The sequence below is a fragment of the Trachypithecus francoisi genome, unplaced genomic scaffold, assembly GCF_009764315.1.
Source record: "Trachypithecus francoisi isolate TF-2019V2 unplaced genomic scaffold, Tfra_2.0 Lachesis_group12, whole genome shotgun sequence".
Taxonomy (NCBI): Eukaryota; Metazoa; Chordata; class Mammalia; order Primates; family Cercopithecidae; genus Trachypithecus; species Trachypithecus francoisi.
The window spans coordinates 69941878-69960544 of NW_022681457.1; the positions used below are offsets into that span (position 1 = coordinate 69941878).

The window sequence follows — 18667 nt, forward strand, 5'->3', positions numbered from 1 at the left end:
GGTGGGGGTTTGCCTTTTATACACTGTCTGGGTTGTTGGGGGGCAGGGCTGGGTGTGGTTAGCATGGATTTGCTTTGCATTCTGTCCCCTGCCAGATGGGGTGGGGGATGAAGGGGGAAAGGTATGGGGAAAGCTTGTTCCACCCGCAACAGGCTTCACCGATTGCTTTGCTTCTTCACCCCGGCTTCTGTGAAATGGGGATAATGTAAGCATCCATTATAGGGTAGTTGAGGGTGGTTTGTGAACAAATTTCATCCTGGAGAATGTGGGGTGTTTGGTATCAGTTGTCCTGGAAAGGCTTGGACAGGTCAAGAACTTCTAGATGGGAAGGAGCAGGGCCAGCAGCGCCTCAAGAAACTGTGATGCCCTTTTGGGGCTTGCTGAAGAGATTAATGAAAAAGGTTGTGTGGGATGACCTGGGGTGTTTGCTCAGAGTCGTATTCCCAGAGCCTGTGCTCCTTGTGAGTAGCGGCAGGAACCAGGGCTTCAGGCCTCCTGGCTACCCAGTCTCTGGGTCCCTGACACGCTGTGGGCTGCTGGCCACTTGCCTCCACACACATTCCTGCACACCTGCGTCGTACCTGCCCAGACCGCCTTCCAAGGCTCTGTATAAGCCCTGACTTCTCCTAAGAAGGCTGCCCTGGGCTGCTTTGCCGTTCTCAAAGACAGGCTTCCAGCCAGTGCCCATTGGGCTTTTTGAGCCCTTTAGTCACCTCTTCCCATGATGTCCCTGTGCAGGGCTCTGGAGAAGTCTCTGTAATAGCCTGCCTTTCCTGTCCAGCAGGTGAGATTCTAGTGGGGATAATTCTAGTGGGGAACATCACACTGACCGCAGCTCCAGTGGTCCAGATGCACACACCATGGGAAACAACTCACGTCTCCCCCGGTCAGACCTTGGCACTCAGCTCAGACACTGTCCCTGAGTAGCCCCTGGGTGTGAGTAGGGAGTTGGGGCAGTTCTGCTGAGTTGGGGTGCCGAGAGGCATTCCTGTTTTTTTTTGTTTGTTTGTTTGTTTGTTTTCTTCTTGAGACAGGGTCTTACTTTGTCACCCAGGCTGGAGTGCAGTGGTGCAATCTCGGCTCCCTGTAGCTTCCATCTCCCGGCTCGAGTGATCCTCCCCCATCAGTCTCCCAAGTAGCTGGGATTAGAGGCATGCACCGCCACACCTGGCTAATTCTTGTATTTTTTATAGAGATGGGGGTTTCACCCTGTTGTCTAGTCTGGTCTTGAACTCCTGGTCTCAGGCAGTCCGCCCGCCTCAGCTTCCCAAAGTACTGGGGTTACAGATGTGAGCCACTGAGCCCAGCCTGTTGCTGTTTTTTTCAAAACAACTGTTTGCTGACCCTTCTAAATCCATCCAGGGCAGCCCCAGAGGCCCAAATTGGCTAGATTCCAGTAACCCTTCTCAGCTCTGTAACTGGAATCATGAAAAAAGCACTCGCTTTTTATAGAAGAGGAAACCGAGTCCCAGACAGGGAAGAGGCCGCTTGATTGACAGAAAGGGGCCCCAGAGGCTGTTGAAAATTTCCCTTCAGCCCTCAGTGGTGGGCTGGTAGGTCTCACCTTGCTCCCAAGGCTGTTGCCATTAGCAACCAACTTCCCCTGTTGGTTCTGGGGGCCCTGGAGGGGAAGAGGGAAGAAGGTGAAGCAATGCTGTCAGGTGGTGGATGAGTGTCTGTGCCAGCAGGTTATGCGGGTGACACCAGGAAGAGGGCCTAGGCACAGAGAGTCACGCGTGCACAGCCCGTTGGTTTGCTCTTCATCATCCCAGCTATGGGGAAATTATATAGAGACATTGCATTCTTTACAAAAACATCTCCCCCAGCCTCCCAACAAAAGAATAGAAAAGGAAGAAGAACGTAGAGAAAGAGGAGGACTAAGCATAGGGTCTGCTGGAGTCAGGGAGGCTTTGCCCTTTTCCTGGCCCCGCCGTTCTCCAGCTGTGTGGCCTTGGGTTAATTGCCTGGCCCCTGGGGCTTCAGTTTATCCATTCATAAAAGAGGGGATGGGGTACAGGTATACACTAGCAGTACAGGTGTGCAGTGCTCAGCCCCGTGCCTGATGCTTCTGAGCCCTCAGGAAAGGATTGTGGGTGGAAGAGCGTCGGAAACCTGCAGTGGGTGGATTTCCAGTCACATGGTCACCATTTATTGAGTTAGCCTAGATCCTGCCACAGGTGTGGCACCAAGGGGATGCAGACTTGAGCCAGGATTGTGTTGATTGTTGTCTGTAATGGCAGACAGACTAATTGACAAGGCAGGTAGTGGTCATGCTCAGGAGGAACACAGGCGGAGTTTGAAGGGAGTCCAGAGAGGAGAGGCGCTGGCTGCTTTAGGGGGCTGGGAAGGCTTCCTGGAGGGGGTGTTGCTGCTGGGCCTCAAAGAAGGAGTGAGAAAGAAAGTGGAGGGGAAGGGGCATCCTAGGCAGGTGCAGATCTTTGTCTTGGAGGATTATGGGCGGTGAACACTGATAATGCCTGATGTTTATTGGGCTCTCAGTCTGTGCCTGCCCTTGTTCTCAGTGCTTTGCAATATGAAGTAGTTTAATCCTCCAAATCAACCCTGCAAGGCAGGTATTATCCCATTTTGCAGAGGAGAACTGAGCCGCAGAGAAGGGAAGTAATTTGTCAGGGCTTACACAGCATGTGAGACTCAGTCTAGAAACCCTGAGAGTCAGGCTCTGGCGACCAGGCACATGCCTAGCCTGCCTTGCCTGACAGGAACCCAGGTCTGGTTGTTGGAGATACTCATTAACTAGTGGTTTGGGAGAGTTGGTGAGTCCCTTCCACCTCAGTTTCCTTATCTGTAAAGTGAGTATAACCCATGTCCGTGAAAGGATGAGGTTCTTGGATGGAGTTGGCTATAAGAGATGTGCTCAGAGAATGCCTCATGTTGTGGGAGGCTCTTTCCTCGGCTCCTTTACCAGGTGTGGTTGCAGGGTAGAAAGGTGTTCGATCTTAAGGCAGCCACTCTCCCACCCCTGCCCCACCATCTTCGTTTTTGAGGCCAGGAGCCTGTCAGCTTTGGCAGGATTAGATAAAATGTGGGCATAGTGCCCAGTGCAGCACCAGCACATGCACAGCCCCTGTACACAGTTGTCATTTTTATTATTGTGTCTTCTTTCTTGATATTGATGATTGTTACTGATGGTCCTCTCATCAGTCCTATGGGTGATTTTAGCCTCACTTTAGAAGAGGTGGTAGCTTGGGAGTGGAGAGTGCATCCAGAGGCACTATCATTACAGACACACTGAAACACCAAATTGCGTGTATCTCTCTCCCATTCCTGCGCCCATGTCACAGCACAGGAAGGCCCCAGCAGGCTCTCCCTGTGTGTTGGCAAACAAGGCTTAAAGTCGCCCAAGCCTTCCCCAGAGCCAGCCTTCTGAAGCAAGCCACCATGTAAGGTGTGACATGTTCATGCACACGTGGCATCCACACACGCTTTCTCCCACTTGGGCGCTTGAGCGCATGGTAGTCTCTACTCAGTCCACAATGGAGTGTTCCTCGGTGCTGGAGTTAATGCGCTGTAAACCTAATCTTGACTCTGAGCAACTCAGTCTTGTAAGAACATGCAGCTCCTATCTGAGAATACGGTGTTTGCCCTCAGGGCGACCTGATATGGCTATGAAAATAATGCAGTGGAACAAGTGTCTGTAGCTTTGGGGTGCTTGGAGACCCTTCTTGTGGTCTTTCACCATACCCACCTTGGGTGGTCTTCTGGCAGCAGTCTTGTTGCTCCTCTCCCTTCCAGCCACCACTGGAAAGGGTTTTGGCCCTGTCTTTTCAATCACTGAGTCCTGGGGCATTACAGCATTTGGGTCTCTGGACCGTGTGTGCTTACGGCACAGTGCTAAGAAGACACTGGGATCCCTTGATCCTATATGATGGGGGAACTGTTCCCAAGTCTAAAATTGAGCTGAGCCATGCTAAGGGCTGCCACCACTCAAACCACCACACTCATGCTCATTCTTTGTTGATTTGGAAGCCTCTTCAGCATCGTGTAGTGCCTGAGGGCCACTCTTGCGGAGAAGAACTATAATCCCTTAAATATAATAATCCCCTGCACTGGACACTTTGTAGAACAATCTCCTGTATGTGAGCTCATTGGCACCCTCTAGCAGTCCTGGGGCAGTGACAGACAAGCCTTATTACCCTATTTTGTTGATAAAAAGGCAGGTGGCTTTAGTGACTTTCTAAAGTCACGTGTCCAGTATATGATGAAGCTAAGAGTAAAAATCCAATCTGAAGGTTAGTGATGGTGCATGGGACAGATGGTAAATGCTTGGCATATACTCCGGCATTCCTCCCTTGTTCATGTCAGACATTGCAAGTTGATCACAGTAACTCTTTTTCTGCCAACCCGCGTTCAGAATTATTTTCAGAACACAGCCTTTTAGTCAGCCATTATCAATCGAATAGCATCGCCATGCAGGAAGAGTTTGTTGTCATCGGAGTCACAGATCAGGCTGAAAGTTGGCCAGTGATGTTGTTTGGGTTTCCTGGTTGTTTGGATTTCCAGATAAGTGAAAGTTGGATGCAGACAGTAAATGAATTCCATTTGGAAGCCCTGTACCTGCTTGACACCCAGCTACCAGCTTCCAGGAAGGCCCTGGAGGATCTTAGGGAGGTGCATGGTGATTGACTAAAGAAGGGTTGCTTGCATTGGAGTGCCAGGTGGTGACCCTGAAGCGGATGGAGAGTGGGACAAACTAATTGCAGAGACACGATGGAACCCTCCCAGTTGAGGGAAGCTTAGAAGAGGAAAGCTTCTCTTCCAGGCATCTTGAGTTCTGCTCCACATTTTGATTTCTCTTGGGATGTTCCAAGGATGGTTTTTAGTATCCCACAAACCCTCATGGGATATGGGGATCCTGAGAGAGGTGACAGGGTAAAAAATAATGGAGCAGTGTTGTGCCCAGGATACCGTTGAGGGTACTAATCTTGGGAATCTCATCTCAACCAAAGGGACAGGGTCATGTTCTCTGACTGGTTGGTGAGTCTGAGTGTCTGATTCTGTTCTGAGCATCTTCGTACACCAGATTTGAGGTGGAGGTTGAGTTTGAAGTTCTCATTCAAGTTGAACCTTGAATTTTGCATCTGCCCTTGTACAGCCAGACCATAAGAACAGACGACTGCAGGACTTCTTCACCTCCAGTCTTTCCTCCATGTGGAGACACAGAAACCGTCTGCCACGGTCACCTAACTAGTGGTTCTCTTTTTTTTGATCACATAACTCTTCAAACATTAGCTGATTTCTTGCTGTCAGCCTCCACGTGGATATTCTTGACCTTGGTTTTCAAGATGCCTTTTTATCCATCCACCTAGCTGCGCAGTCCCTCTCATCTCCCCCAGCAATGGTCACCCTAGCTCCCTGCCTTCCTGCATAGGCAGGCCTCTCAGTTTGCCACCCCCCACCCCGCCCCTCCAATCCCGTGGAGCCTCTGCGGGAATAAGTTCAGCTCAAACCCTCACCTTTCGCAGGGAGTCTGGCTTGGGCCCCCGCACTCGAGAGGACTTTTTCCCATGTGAAATGCAGATTTAAAGAAAGTCAACGGTTGCAGTTAGAAAGGACCACACAGGACATAGGTTTCAGTGGTTTCTGACTTACTTTTTTTCATTTTAGCAGAAAGAGCTTTTCTTTAAATGAAGTCTTACATGGAAGTGCAAATAATGAAACAAAAATGGAGCCATCCACTCATTTTAGGGGAGTGGGGTGCTGCGAATTCTGCCCACTGGGTTTCCCACCTTTACACCTCCTCTCATGCCCCGAAGGGTTTTACCTTTGAAGAGAGCACAGATCTAGGTACCTCTGATTTAGTCAGCTCCCAGTTGGAGAAGTTGTGCCTAGAATAGAGAGATGACTTGGCTGAAGATACCCCTAGTAAGTGAGAGTCATGGGGGCCCCCAGGCCTCCCTGCCACATCCAGGGTGCTTTTTAGTCTATCAGCTTTCTCAGCTTTTCAGTGAGATGTTCAGGCACATTTTAATGAAGGGTCTATAGCCAGCTCTTTGTGGGGAGTGGGAAGAGTGAAGCAGCTTCTTTAATGTAGGGCTTCTCAGAGTTTGTGGTGTATTAGCGTGCATTGCAGATCTCAGAAGTGGATGGGATAGATTTAAAAAAAGACAGTGATTCTCACACCGGTTTATTGCAAGACCTTATCTGGTTAAAGAATCCTAAAATGGTTTCAGAAATGCCTCAGGCAGGGAGGTAACGGGTTGTGAGTTTGTTTCTGATTTTTTTTTCCCCCTAAATGTGGGGAATTGTAGGTCCAGTTGGCAATCCATGAACAAGTTCCTTCTCCCTGGCTGCAGCATAGTGTCTCTGTCCTTGAAAGCCCCTGTTTTTCTTCATTAAGCATCTATTTTGCTGTTAGGTGAAGGGCTCCCATGGGTCCCTCCATGTCATTAAGGTTTTCTTTTTTTTTTTTTGAGATAGAGTCCTGCTCTGTTGCCTAGGCTGGAGTGCAGTGGCATGATCTCAGCTCACTGAAGCCTCTGCCTCCCAGGTTCAAGTGATTCTCCTGCCTCAGCCTCCTGAGTAGCTGTGATTACAGGTGTGCACCACCACAGCTAACTTTTGTATTTTTAGTAGAGACAGGGTTTCACCATGTTGGCCAGGCTGGTCTCGAACTCCTGACCTCAAGTGTTCCACCCACCTTGGCCTCCCAGTGTTGGGATTACAGGCATGAGCCACTGTGCCCGGCCTAGGTTTTCTTTGTTTTTTAATGATCACATGTTATGCTTCTTGGATGTGGCATAATTCACCAGTTCCTTACTATTGCTTGTTTCCAGTTTTCCAGTTAAAAATTCTTTTGCATTAAGATGCTTTTCAGCTTTCTCATAATGTGAACCGTACTGTGATGAACATCCTCGTGGCTAAATGTTTGTAAAAGCACATAAACGTGATGGTATTCTTAAATGTAAAGTTGGTGGTGCACAGAGCACACTTTAGAAACAAAAGTCCATCAGAATTGCCAGCACATTGCTTAAGAGTGATTTGAGTTTTACTTCCTAGAAGCGTTGTTCTTAGCAAAGGTGGGGACCTGCCACAGAGGCAGCTTTTGGCTCAGGTAACCAGTCTCTGGGACATCAGAGAAGGACCTCATGTAGCTTACTGTGCTACCTTATCTGGCTAGTCTGGCACCAGAGTGCTGGGACTCTGCCCCTCCTCCCTTCTCCACTCACTCTTCCGATGCTCTGCTTGAGCAGTGGGCCCTGTGGGGACTTAATACATATTAATTGACTTAGATTCAGATGTTTTTCCCTGTGTAAGAGCTCAGTAGTGGAGACCCATTTGTCTGAATGCTTTTTACGTCCCTGAAACCTTGCGTGAGAGGCACAGATTGGACTACAGAGACAATGGGGCATCAGGGACCTTGTTCGCAAGAAGGTTTCTGTCTCTGCTTTTATTGCCTGGATCATGCCTGACTCCAAAACAACGGCTGGTATTCTCAGAAGGCGGAGTATCAGGGTGGGGGTTTATGGGCAAGAGCGATTGGTGGCATTCTGCCCTGCACCTATCTTTTGCCCAAGTAGATCATTTTGGAGAAGAACTGGCTTACGGATGTAGACTAGGATTAACCCTTAAAAACCAGCTCAGACTCTAGCAGCAAAGGGAAGAGGCAGCCCTACTTCTGGCCTCTGATATGCATAGCACTGTATCAGATCTTTGCATGCTCCTTCAGGTGATCCCCATGAGAATCCGCAGGGTAAATAATAGCACAGTTCCCTTTCCAGTACAAGGGATTCGGAGGCTCTGAGAGGCTTAGTGCCATGAACAGTGTCACTCAGTTGTAAACGGGAGAGGCAACTACTGAGACTGGAAGCCAGGTTTGTCTGAATCCAAAGCCAGTTCTTAACCAAGCTTTCAGTCCAGGAAAATTGAACACTTCTAAAGTTTTATTAGAATTCAATCAGAATGATTTCAAGGTCTTTTGTAGGACGTAAGTTTAATATGATTCTTTATAGTAAGCTATTTATTTTGAATTATGCAAGTAATACCTAAGTACTTCTTTTGTTAAAAATTGCTAAAATATAGAGGTGTATAAAATAAGAAATGAAGCGAAGCTCCCTGCCCCCCTCACTGTCTTCCTCTACATCCTGGTACCAGGTATAACCAGTTGGAGGATGTCCTTCTAGACCCTTTTCTGTGCGTTCACATGAATTGATACCTGTCTTGATTCAACCCCGAAAGCCATTTCAGTTCTGAATGAAGGCCCCTAGTTTACTTTAATTTCAGCAAACCAGAATTAAATAGCAGCATACTAGTCCGTAACTTTGGGTAAGTTGCTTATCCAGGAGAGATCAAGCATCACATTCCTCATCTGTACACTTGGGGTGATAGTCCTAGAGTATCTTAGGGCTGTTGAGAGAGAACTATGTAATGGCCCAGTATATGGTGCAAATATATTGTACCAGGTACTAAGGAAAGGGACCGGGGCCTCCGCCTCCATGCTGCAGGAATGGGTATAGTTAGTACTCTGCCTTCAGAGTCGTGTGGGCAGCAATGATATAAATAGGCATGAGTAAAGATAAGCTATAAATGCCATCAGAGGGCTGTTAGCAGCAGTTGGAGCTCCAGGCTCTGGTGGGGAGCGGCTAACCCACAGAGGGCATTATGGAAGACTTTCTGGAAAAAGTACCCTTCAAGGAGGGGTGGGGACTTTCATGATACTAATTCAGCCCTGACTTTGTGCCACACAGTGTTCTGAGTGGACTAATTTAGCCCGTATCAGTAACTCTGTGAGGTCAGAACTGCGATTCGTTTCCCAGATGAGGAAACTGAGGCAGAGAGAGGTTAAGTAACCTGCCCAAGGTTATACAGCTAGTAAATGGCTGAGACAGGATTTGAGCATAGGCAAACTACTTCTAGAGTCAGGGCTCTTAACAGTTAGGTTTTGCAGCCCACCAGATTTCAAGGAAAGACTGGGCCAGAGAAGCACAGGAACCAGTGTGAGCAAGGTGCAGGGTGTGCAGAAGCTGTCGGCAGATCCAGGGAGAAGGCAGGCTTTCCAGGTGAGGGGCTGTGGCCGTTCATGATGGAGCTGGGTAGGGTGATTGTGGCAAACAAGGGAGTACCTAGGATCACCGATATCTGATGGTTGGGCCCCGCCCACCCAGTTCTGTGACTTGAGTGGGAGGGCGTTTGCTCTCCCACACGTCGTGCCAGCTCCTAACCTGCTGAGGTCACTCAGTAGCTCATAGGTGGCTCTGTGCTTTTCTGTGCCCCAATTGTTGCCTTTCACTTAGGCTCTCAAATAGAGTATTAGTATCGATGTTTTGGTTACTGCAGTTTTGAAATTAAGAAAGTCTTAACACTGACACTTCTTAACCACTAGCCTCCCAACACACACACACACGCACACACCTTTCTTCAGGGAACCAGGTTATTGACACGATAGAGCACGTCCTCACCCTGTTGTACCTGTGGCTGCCAAGGGCCTTTCGACATTGTGTGTGATGCCCTCGCACTTTGATTGCTTCACTGCATGGCACAATGGAGCCTCTGTCAATATGCCAGCTAATTAATTTTAACTTTGGGATGTTGCTTCATCTCCATGCACCATTCACGTTGTCTGGTGTTTTCCTGGTGCGGGTGCAAAGAAAGCTCCTCGGCGCCTTTGTCTTCTTGCTGACCCTCCTCCTCAGCCCCTTTTCCCTCCCTCCTGCCCCTCTGTGCAGGCCTGGGGCCTCTCGGCCTGCGTTTCCCTCTCAGCCTGCGTTTCCCTCTCAGCCTGCGTTTCCCTCTCAGCCTGCCTTTCCCTCTCAGCCTGCCTTTCCCTCTCAGCCTGCGTTTCCCTCTCAGCCTGCGTTTCCCTCTCAGCCTGCGTTTCCCTCTCAGCCTGATTTTCCACAGCTGTTTTGGGGGACATGCTGGCCATTCCTTTTGGGAGAGGTCTTAATTATTGGAATGTTAAAATGTAGCGCAAACCCCGCTAATTTGGACTCCTCATGGGCAGAGTTGTGTGAGAAGCAGAAAAGGTGACATTGCAGGCAATGGGGAGAGAAAGGCTGTTTGGGTTCGGTACTGCCAAGTTCACCATCATTGCTAAGAGGAGGAGTGGCCATAGTCTGGGCAGGGAGAGGCGGGATTGATCATTAGCACATGTGCTTTTGGGTGTGTGGAAGGGGTATTTGGAAAGGGCTGAAGATAGGTTGCCCTTGGGATATTAGTTTGCTTAGACCATCCCATGTGCTCTTCTTCCCCTCCCCATTTTTCACATTTCTCATGTTAAGCTTGAGCCAAGCATTAATGTTTATTTGTGGGACTTGATATTCTATTTATATTTTCCCCTACTGCTGGTGTTTTGTTTTGAGAAGCCTCACCCCTTCCTCTTTGTTAAACAGAGTGCTAGGTTGGGAGGCAGGTGGGACCTCAGTCCTTCTAGCGGATTGACTCTAGCAGGTCATCTCCCCTTCTCTGGGTTTCAGTAAACATTTGTAAAGTAGAGGTGCTGAACTAACTGTCCTTATTCTTTGGAACCTGTCTATTACAGCAGCCTTTGTGATGGAATGTACTTGACACTAGAGTAGGGTTCGGCCAACTTTTTCTATAAAGGACCAGAGAGTAAATATTTTAGGCTTTGTGGGTTGTGCGGTCTCTCTTGCAACTACTCAGCTCTGCCATTGTAGCATAGAAATCAGCCATAGACAGAACAGAAATGAATGGGTGTGGTTGTGTCCCAATAAAACTTTATTTACAAATACAGGTGGTGGGCCAGATGTGGCCCTTGGGCCTTACTGGTTTGCCAACCTACGCTCTAGAGTGTTCTCTTTGGCTGCCAGAATGTTTTCTCATACACCAGGCTAGTGTGTAAGGAAGAAGTTCTTATTTGAATTAGGGACCAACACCTGAACCCTTCTGAGGCCTCGCCTTGCCATGAATCTGGTCTGCCCCCTTTGTTCCCCCTCTGGTTGCTGGGGAGGTGGCCTGTCCAGGCCTCTCTAGGGACCCAGGTGTGCCTAGCTCTATGCAAATCACCCTGTTCCTAAAGAGTTGTAAGATTTGGTAAATCCTATTTTAAGTCCGATTGAGGAAAGTCTCTAGCACAAAACAATATACCTTTCCCTATACATTTCCTCTGCAGTATACGTTTATGGTGGAAGGAAAAAAAATCAAGCATTGGTTGCTTTTTAAAATTTGGGGTTTTGTTTTTGTTTTTGGGAACATTTTATTTTTACATTAAAAAAATGGTGGTGCAGAGGGTGGTTTCAGGGATAATAGTATCATTCTCCCTCCCATATAACTTATTTTTCAGTCTATTTCTTTCTTTCTTTTTTTTTTTTGAGACGGCGTATCGCTCTGTCGCCCAGGCTGGAGTGCATTGGTGCGATCTCGGCTCACTGCAAGCTCCGCCTCCCGGGCTCACGCCATTCTCTTGCCTCAGCCTCCTGAGTAGCTGGGACTACAGGCACCCGCCACCACGCCTGGCTAATTTTTTTGTATTTTTTAGTGGAGACGGGGTTTCACCATGTTAGCCAGAATGGTCTCGATCTCCTGACTTCGGGATCCGCCCGCCTCGGCCTCCCAAAGTGCTGGGATTACAGGCGTGAGCCACTGCACCCGGCCTCAGTCTGTTTCTTTGAGGGCCAGAGAAGATTGTGGTTGGTGTGAGAGTAAGGGGCATAGAGTATAAATGAAGGGCAAATTTGGCTGCTTGTCTAATTTGTAACTGTCTGATTTGGCATCAGATTGCTGATTTGGTAGCACAGTTAGCTGTCATAATTTTGAATTGTGCTAAATACTTTTGAATTGTGCTAAGTACTTTTTCTCCAGGTGAAGAAATACTCATGATTCACACCATTGCTGAGAGCTGGGTGGGTCTTTCCTTTTGAGATGGCTGGTAGGGAGAAGGCACCCTTGTCCCCATTTCCCAGATTGGTGAAACAAGGCACTGTGCGGTTAGGGGGTTTGCAGTTCTGGATTGAAAAGTTCATGTGGCTGTGACAAGCAGTGTCTATCATTTTCCCTTGGAAACTGAGATGTGACTCAGCAAACAGTATCCAGCTGTTCAGGGGCTGTGCTAGAGTGGGCTTCCTAATGCCTGGTGCCTTTCATCCCAGGAATGACCTCTAGATAACATTGTATCCACACTGGTGGAGGCTGGCAGGACTGCACCCTCTTTCCAAGGCTCCCCATGTAAATATGGAATCTTAGTAAGACAACAGTGTCTTACTGAGTATCCCTCCTGCCCCGCCCCCCGTGAGACAGTTGATCTCCCAGGCCTCCATCCAGTCAGATTGCTACTCCTGGGCAGCACACAGCTCTTCTAAATGCCTGTCCTTGCTGTTATCTGGGAGAGAAAACGAGGGGTAAAACAACAACAGCAGCCCACCACTGAAAGCAGAACTAATCCCCAGGGCAGTCTAGCATGTGGCTCAGATGCTCAGAGAAATGTTTAGACAGCTTAAGAAGGTAAACTAGAACTTACGTGAATAAAACCGTCTGCCTGGTCTATGAAAAAGGTTAGATTTGGGGGCCTGCTATTTTCTGATCTTTCAAGGCTGGGAGCTTATAGGGTGGGGGATATACCACTGAGTGTTCCTTCCTGGTCTAGTATCTTGCGCCTATGTAGGGGCTGCCCGGAGGAGCTCAGGTCGGGTAGACGCTTCCGCCTTCTGGGTCCTCACTCACCAAGTAGGCTGTGGCCGTAAAGAGGATTTGACCTGGGTACCTCCGATCCCATTTGTTCACTAAGCCAGTCTTTCCACAAAGCAACCCCTGGGGGCCCTCCACTCTTTGCCAGGCCCTTTGTTGGGGAAGAGAGGATGGTTTGTGGAGAGAGACCCTGGGGACTGCTCTGTCTCAAAGGATGCTGGCTGATGCCACATATTGGGCATGTGGAGATTTGCTCTTAATTGAGCAGCTTGCTTGCTGCCAGGATGGTCCACTGCTGGCAGGGTCACTGAGCTTGCTCTTGGGAGCTCTGGGTCTAGCGTGAGGAGATGAATGAATAGTGAGAAAAGGGAGAGATCTTTCTTGCCGAGATATTTGTGTGGGTGTGTTTATTCGTGGTCTCCTACGCTTGTCCTTACCATGGTGGTAAAGATGGGCATGAAGATAATTAAGATGGCAGGCTGGGAATGAAAAGATACAAATTCTGAATTTTGCCTTAAGCCACCCAAGAAATCTTTGCCAGGTCTTCAACACCTCTCCTTCCTGAGCTTTTAAAATTATGCCTCCAGTCTCTTTCTGGGAGAGCTTTCTGTGGTTGCACCCTCTTTCAGTGAGGAAGGGAGAACTGAACCCATGGTGGAAGGAGGATGACAACGCCTCCCAGTCAGGGACAATGAAAAATTAGGGCTTTTGCCATTAAATGAGAATCCACATTGACCAGTAGTATCATCGTGGTGGTGGGGAGGCTGAGTGTATCTGGCATGTCTAGAAAGGCTACTTGTCTTGATTTTGGTTGTCACATCTGTCTGCTACTTGTAGATGCTCTGTTGATAGACACCACTGATGGTGGCTTTGCTTGTTCAGTTCACTGCCGAGCTTTGGGGAGCGCAAGGGGATATCCCACACTCTGCGAGAACAGGTTCGGCACCTCGTCTCTGAGGCCCCCTGCTCAGGACCAGAGTTATCCAAGAGGCTCTTTGTGAATTCCGTTCAGCCTGGGAGGGCCTTGCTCTATTGGGGGCAGTGTTTCTCTGCTTATCTCACACTCAGCGGAGTGCGTGTGGGGTTCATCTGCAGCTTCCGAAGGCCTCTTTTCTTTTTAGGGTTGTTGATTTTCCAAATGTTTCCCCGTTTCTGCTTTAAACCTCTATCTGTTCAGTTTCCTGAGAAGGGAGCAAAAAACTCTAGATGAGTTAGATTTTATGAAAATTTACCTCTTTATAGTTAGAACAGGCCAGGTTACAGGATGTGAATTTTCATAAAATGCTATCTTATGAACTGGTCTTGATTATCCTTTGTCCTGAATTAGCATCTCCCTTCTAGGGTAGAAGTATGGTAAGGTTTAGAGCTGGAAATGAAGTAGGTCCCTCTGTGAGTGATTGTGGAGGCTCACTCTCTATGCAAACTGCTTTTACGGCATTATCTTAGTTAGTTCTTTTTTTTGAGACAGGGTCTTATTTTGCTTCCCAGGTTGGAATGCAGTGGTACAATCATAGCTCACTGCAGCCTTAATCTCCTGGGCTCAAGCAGTCCTCCCACCTCAGCCTCACATGTAGCTGGGACTACAGGCATGCACCCCCTGCCACATCTGGCAGATTTTTTTTTTTTTTTTTTTTTTTTTAAAGTAGAGACACGGTCTTACTATGTTATCCAGGCTGGTCTCAAACTCTTGGCCTCAAGTGATCCTCCTGCCTCAGCCTTCCAAAATGTTGGGATTACAGGAGTGAGCCACTGTGCCTGGCCACATGTATTATCTTATAATCCAGGCTATGACCTGGGGCATGGTCCCCAATTTTGCAGATGAGGAAATTGAGGCTCGAGGAGGTTCAGTGACTTCCCCAAGTTCATGTGTCCTAAGCAGAGCTGTTACCTAAACATTTTGGGCTTTAAATTTGGGTTCTTTTTTTTATGGCACCACACTGCCTCCTAGCTTCTTCTTTAGTGGAAACACTTGGGGGGACCCATGCAGGCTTTCTCTGATCAAAGCCATTCCCAGGCCAGTTTACCTGGGTCACAGGCTTTCAGATACATTACAACTGGCTGGGGACCCCTGAGCCCCTTCCAGCACTGTTATTCTACAGTTAAGAAAAGATGTTCTAGAGAGTGAAGTGATTGGCCGGGCGCGGTGGCTCAAGCCTGTAATCCCAGCACTTTGGGAGGCCGAGACGGGCGGATCACGAGGTCAGGATATCGAGACTATCCTGGCTAACACGGTGAAACCCCGTCTCTACTAAAAAATACAAAAAACTAGCCGGGCGAGGTGGCGGGCGCCTGTAGTCTCAGCTACTTGGGAGGCTGAGGCAGGAGAAGGGCGTAAACCCGGGAGGCAGAGCATGCAGTGAGCTGAGATCTGGCCACTGCACTCCAGCCTGGGTGACAGAGCAAGACTCCGTCTCAAAAAAAAAAAAAAAGAGAGTGAAGTGATTGCCAAGATTGGACAGTGAATTTGTCTGCTAATTCTTTTTAGGTGTTGAGTTCCTATTGTGTGCCAGTATTAGAGCACATGATAAAGCAATGAACAAACACAAACATTCTGACATTCGGGGAGCTCAAATGGACATTTCCATATTTCCGTGTTTTAACTTTCCTCTTCCTCCCTAAGCTTCTAGACAGCTCTTTTATCCCTCTGTGGACTCAGGGAATGCAAAGTAATTTTGGTGTAATTTTTTTTGGGTTGAAGTCAAGGAGATAGGTGAATCAGCAGAGGAAAAGAAGTTATGTAATTGATTCCAAAAGCGAGAGAAAAGACACTTGGTTGGCTTATTTGTTTTTAATATGTATTCTTTTTATAAGTATTTCTTTGAGCACAGGGTATGTGCCAGGTACTGTTCTAGGTCCTAAAAATTTTGCAAGTGAACAAGACTCTGAAGGTGTTGGCAGTTGAGCCACATACCCGGTAGTGGTGGGAGGTCATGGTTTGACTCCTTAGTGATCATCAACCTGTGATCTGAACATTTCTTCAAGGTAGGTGAGTGTTAACTGGTCACAGCGGTCCCTATTTATCCTCAGCCTGTCAGGCCATTGTTGTTGCCATGGGGGTACCAAGATGGCAGCACACCCTCCTGAAATGATGAATGCCAACCTGCTCCATTTCTGCTCTCCAAAACGTATTTTCTGATTCTTTGCTCCACAGAAGTGCCCTAAACATTTGAGTTTTTACATAACAGCTTTTCTTACTTATCTAGCATTTCTGTCACCACCTGCAGCTTTTGCCACAAAAACACAGTGACCTCTACAGCCGGGAAGAAGAGTGGGTGGAGTCTGGCCAAGGGTGCCAGGGAAACCTTATGTTTATAAAAAGCTCTCTGTAGGTCAGTGAGGGCATGCAAAACCTTTCCATGTCCTCTGTAGGAATCCTAGGTGCTTTTTTAAAGGAAAGACTGTTTTAAAGCATAAAGGGCTTTGAGTTATTTTCCCATTAGTATTTTATCAGTCAGTAACCTCTAAAATCCCTTGTGACTATGAGAGTTTCCCTGGCCCTGGTTCCTTCTGCAGCCTCTGCTTTACCTTCAGTGACAGGGAACTCACTACCAGACAGGGTAGCCCATTTCTGTTTCAGACAGAACAGCTCTAATCTGTGTCCTAGCTATTACCATCACCAACTGGAAAGACTTCTTCCTATGATAGCTTTTTTTTTTTTTTTTTTTTGAGGGGAGGGTAATTATAGCAACTCATATATGTCTCTGTTCTTCCCATAAAACTCTCCCCACCTCCACCAGTGGGTTTACGTTTAAAATAGCCTCTGTTCTGTTTTGGAAGGCATCTCCCTGGCTTCTGGCTTGCCAATGTTCTTCTGATAATGTGACTTCCACAACTGACCTCCAACCCCCACTTTTTGGCCTGGCCCCTTTGAAGCGCCTGGAGTTGGCAGAGGGAGAAGTGTGGCGGGTAGAAGACGCTCTTGAGTCAGGAGCTGGCGGTGATCCGCTTTGCTCTGTGGTAGGTATTAACTACGTTCCCAGACCTGTTTCCTGCTCCCAAATGCCAACATCCCTGCCTCTTAAGTGAGGTTTAGCTTAATCCCCAACCTTACCTAAATGTTATTTCTTTGATTATTCAGAGCTGTGGGCAGAATTTCCCTGTGTCGTCGAGAGCGTAGGTGGGGACACACTGCTGGGATGCCCTCCCCACTTGGAATCCTCTGTCTTGCATCCATCGTTCCCACAGCCCCATCCAACTAGGATGGTACTGGTCTCCCAGTGTTGTTCGTTAGGATGTCTTCAGAGGTCAGACCGGGCATCCTCCTCACTTTACCAGCAGGGGATACTGAGGCCTAGGGGGCGGAGATTATCCCATCTCCCCTTCTCCAGTCAAGCAGCTGGAAGCCCTGGAGCAACGTGTGAGCTGCAGCCCTGGATACATGGTCTATAGTTTAGCAGTTGTGGAGTTGCTCCCGAAGCTTTCAGTTGGTCAGCCAGTCAACTGGCACTGGGATTTGCACAGAAGCCCTGAGACTCTGCCCTTGCCCTCCTGGCCTCCTGAGCTGGGTGGGCTGGCTCAGCCTCAGGGGAACACCTGAAAAGCCCCCAAGAGTCCACCGTATCTAAATACTGAGGGTCTGTTGCACACAAGGCAGAAATGGAGCCCTGTCAGAGTGTGGCATTGAGTTGCCAGTTAAGAGGTACTCCTTGAGGTCAGGCAGGCGTGTTAGTCTTCATTTTGTATGTGCAGCGCCTGGCACATGGTAAGTGCCCAATGAAGATAAACTTGGTGGCAGCCTGCCCATCTGGTGGGTTAAAATGGAAAAAGCTCATTCCTTTTTAGCTCGAAAATGTTCTCAGAGCTCCTGTCCTGTCCCAGATGCTGCAGAGGGCTATTGAGGTGCTGTCTAAGCCCTGCCCATAAGTGCATTAAGGAAGGAGACCCTTCTGTAAGAACACTGCACCCTCGTGCCTGGACGGTATGGTGTAGGTGTGGAAGTGCTGGTTGCCCATCTGCCTTCACTTTGGAGAGTCCACCCTTGAGGGATCCTCTGGAACCTGATGACTGCTCTGCATGTGGAAAGACTGGGAGGCAGGTGAACATACTAGCAAAAATCATCCCTGCTCCCTGGGTGCCAGGCCATTTGTGGTGTGTCTTATTACTTGGCAAAGAAGACATTAGGACTTTATTTATTTTGTCAGAGACAAGGTCTTGCTATGTTAACCAGGCTGACCTGGAACTCCTGGTCTCAAGTGATCCTCTGGCTTCAGCTTCCTGAGTAGCTGGGACTACAGGTGTGCACCACTGTGCCCAGCTTAGGACATTAGGGCTTTAATTGACTGGGCTGGATTTCACCCCATGGGTCCCCTCTGGGTGGGGGAGAAGTGGAGGTGGCGGGGCTGGCTGGGGAGTAGGAGGATGAGGTGGCAAGGATGTGCAGGGTTGAATTTTCTCTTTTTTCTCCACAAATAGTGCTAGCACCCTTATGGTACACCCTACCCCCAGCCCCCAAACAACTTACTGAAGCACTGCCCACCCCCACATTGACCTTCCTTCCACCTACCGTCTGCCTGACTTTGTAAGTGAGCCCCTAAGCTTTTTGTCAGGAGTGGGGGTGTGGATCTGTTTGTAGCACAATGGCCTCATTTGTCGAGTGCTCACCCTGGGCCACTGTGTTAGGCACTCACGATTGCTGCAAAGCCTTTAATTAGCGTCCTAGGTTACCTGGCTGCCTTCCTCACTCGCACTGCCTTCTTCCTTTTCACCCTTCCCCTCCAACCCCTTTAGTCTTCTGTCTCCTCTCACTGGGGACTCAGTCCTGTCTTCCTGTTTTCCCTCCCTCCCTTCCTAGGGGCCTTTAGATTCTCTGGGGAAACCAGACAGGCCTCTGCTACACCAGTGAGCCCCGTTCCCTCCACCCAGAAGATGTGGAGTGAGGTGAGGGGGCTCTACCCCCAGTGGTGAGACTGTGCCAGTCCTTTCTCTGCATCTGTGTGATTTTATGAAGTCTGTCCTGTCAAAACCAAGAGGCTGAGGAAAGTCCCTGCATTTATTCTTTGAAGACCTCTGAACGCTGGTTGCTGAGCACAAAGCAGGTGGGGCGGGTGGAGGAAGACTTTCTGAAATG

General features: G+C 48.6%; 1 protein-coding gene across 12 annotated transcripts in view; it reads left to right on the forward strand.

Moving 5' to 3' along the window:
- Positions 1 to 18667, forward strand: part of SSBP3 (single stranded DNA binding protein 3) — a 182081-nt gene that overhangs the window by 32658 nt on the left and 130756 nt on the right. For 6 of the 12 annotated variants that reach the window (XM_033226276.1, XM_033226269.1, XM_033226264.1 and 3 more), the window contains exon 5: positions 16378 to 16557. The exons of the other annotated variants lie outside the window; for them this stretch is intronic. In XM_033226276.1, coding sequence (XP_033082167.1) covers positions 16378 to 16557 — 180 coding nt within the window. The remainder of the gene's footprint in view (positions 1 to 16377; positions 16558 to 18667) is intronic. 12 annotated transcript variants of the gene reach the window in all.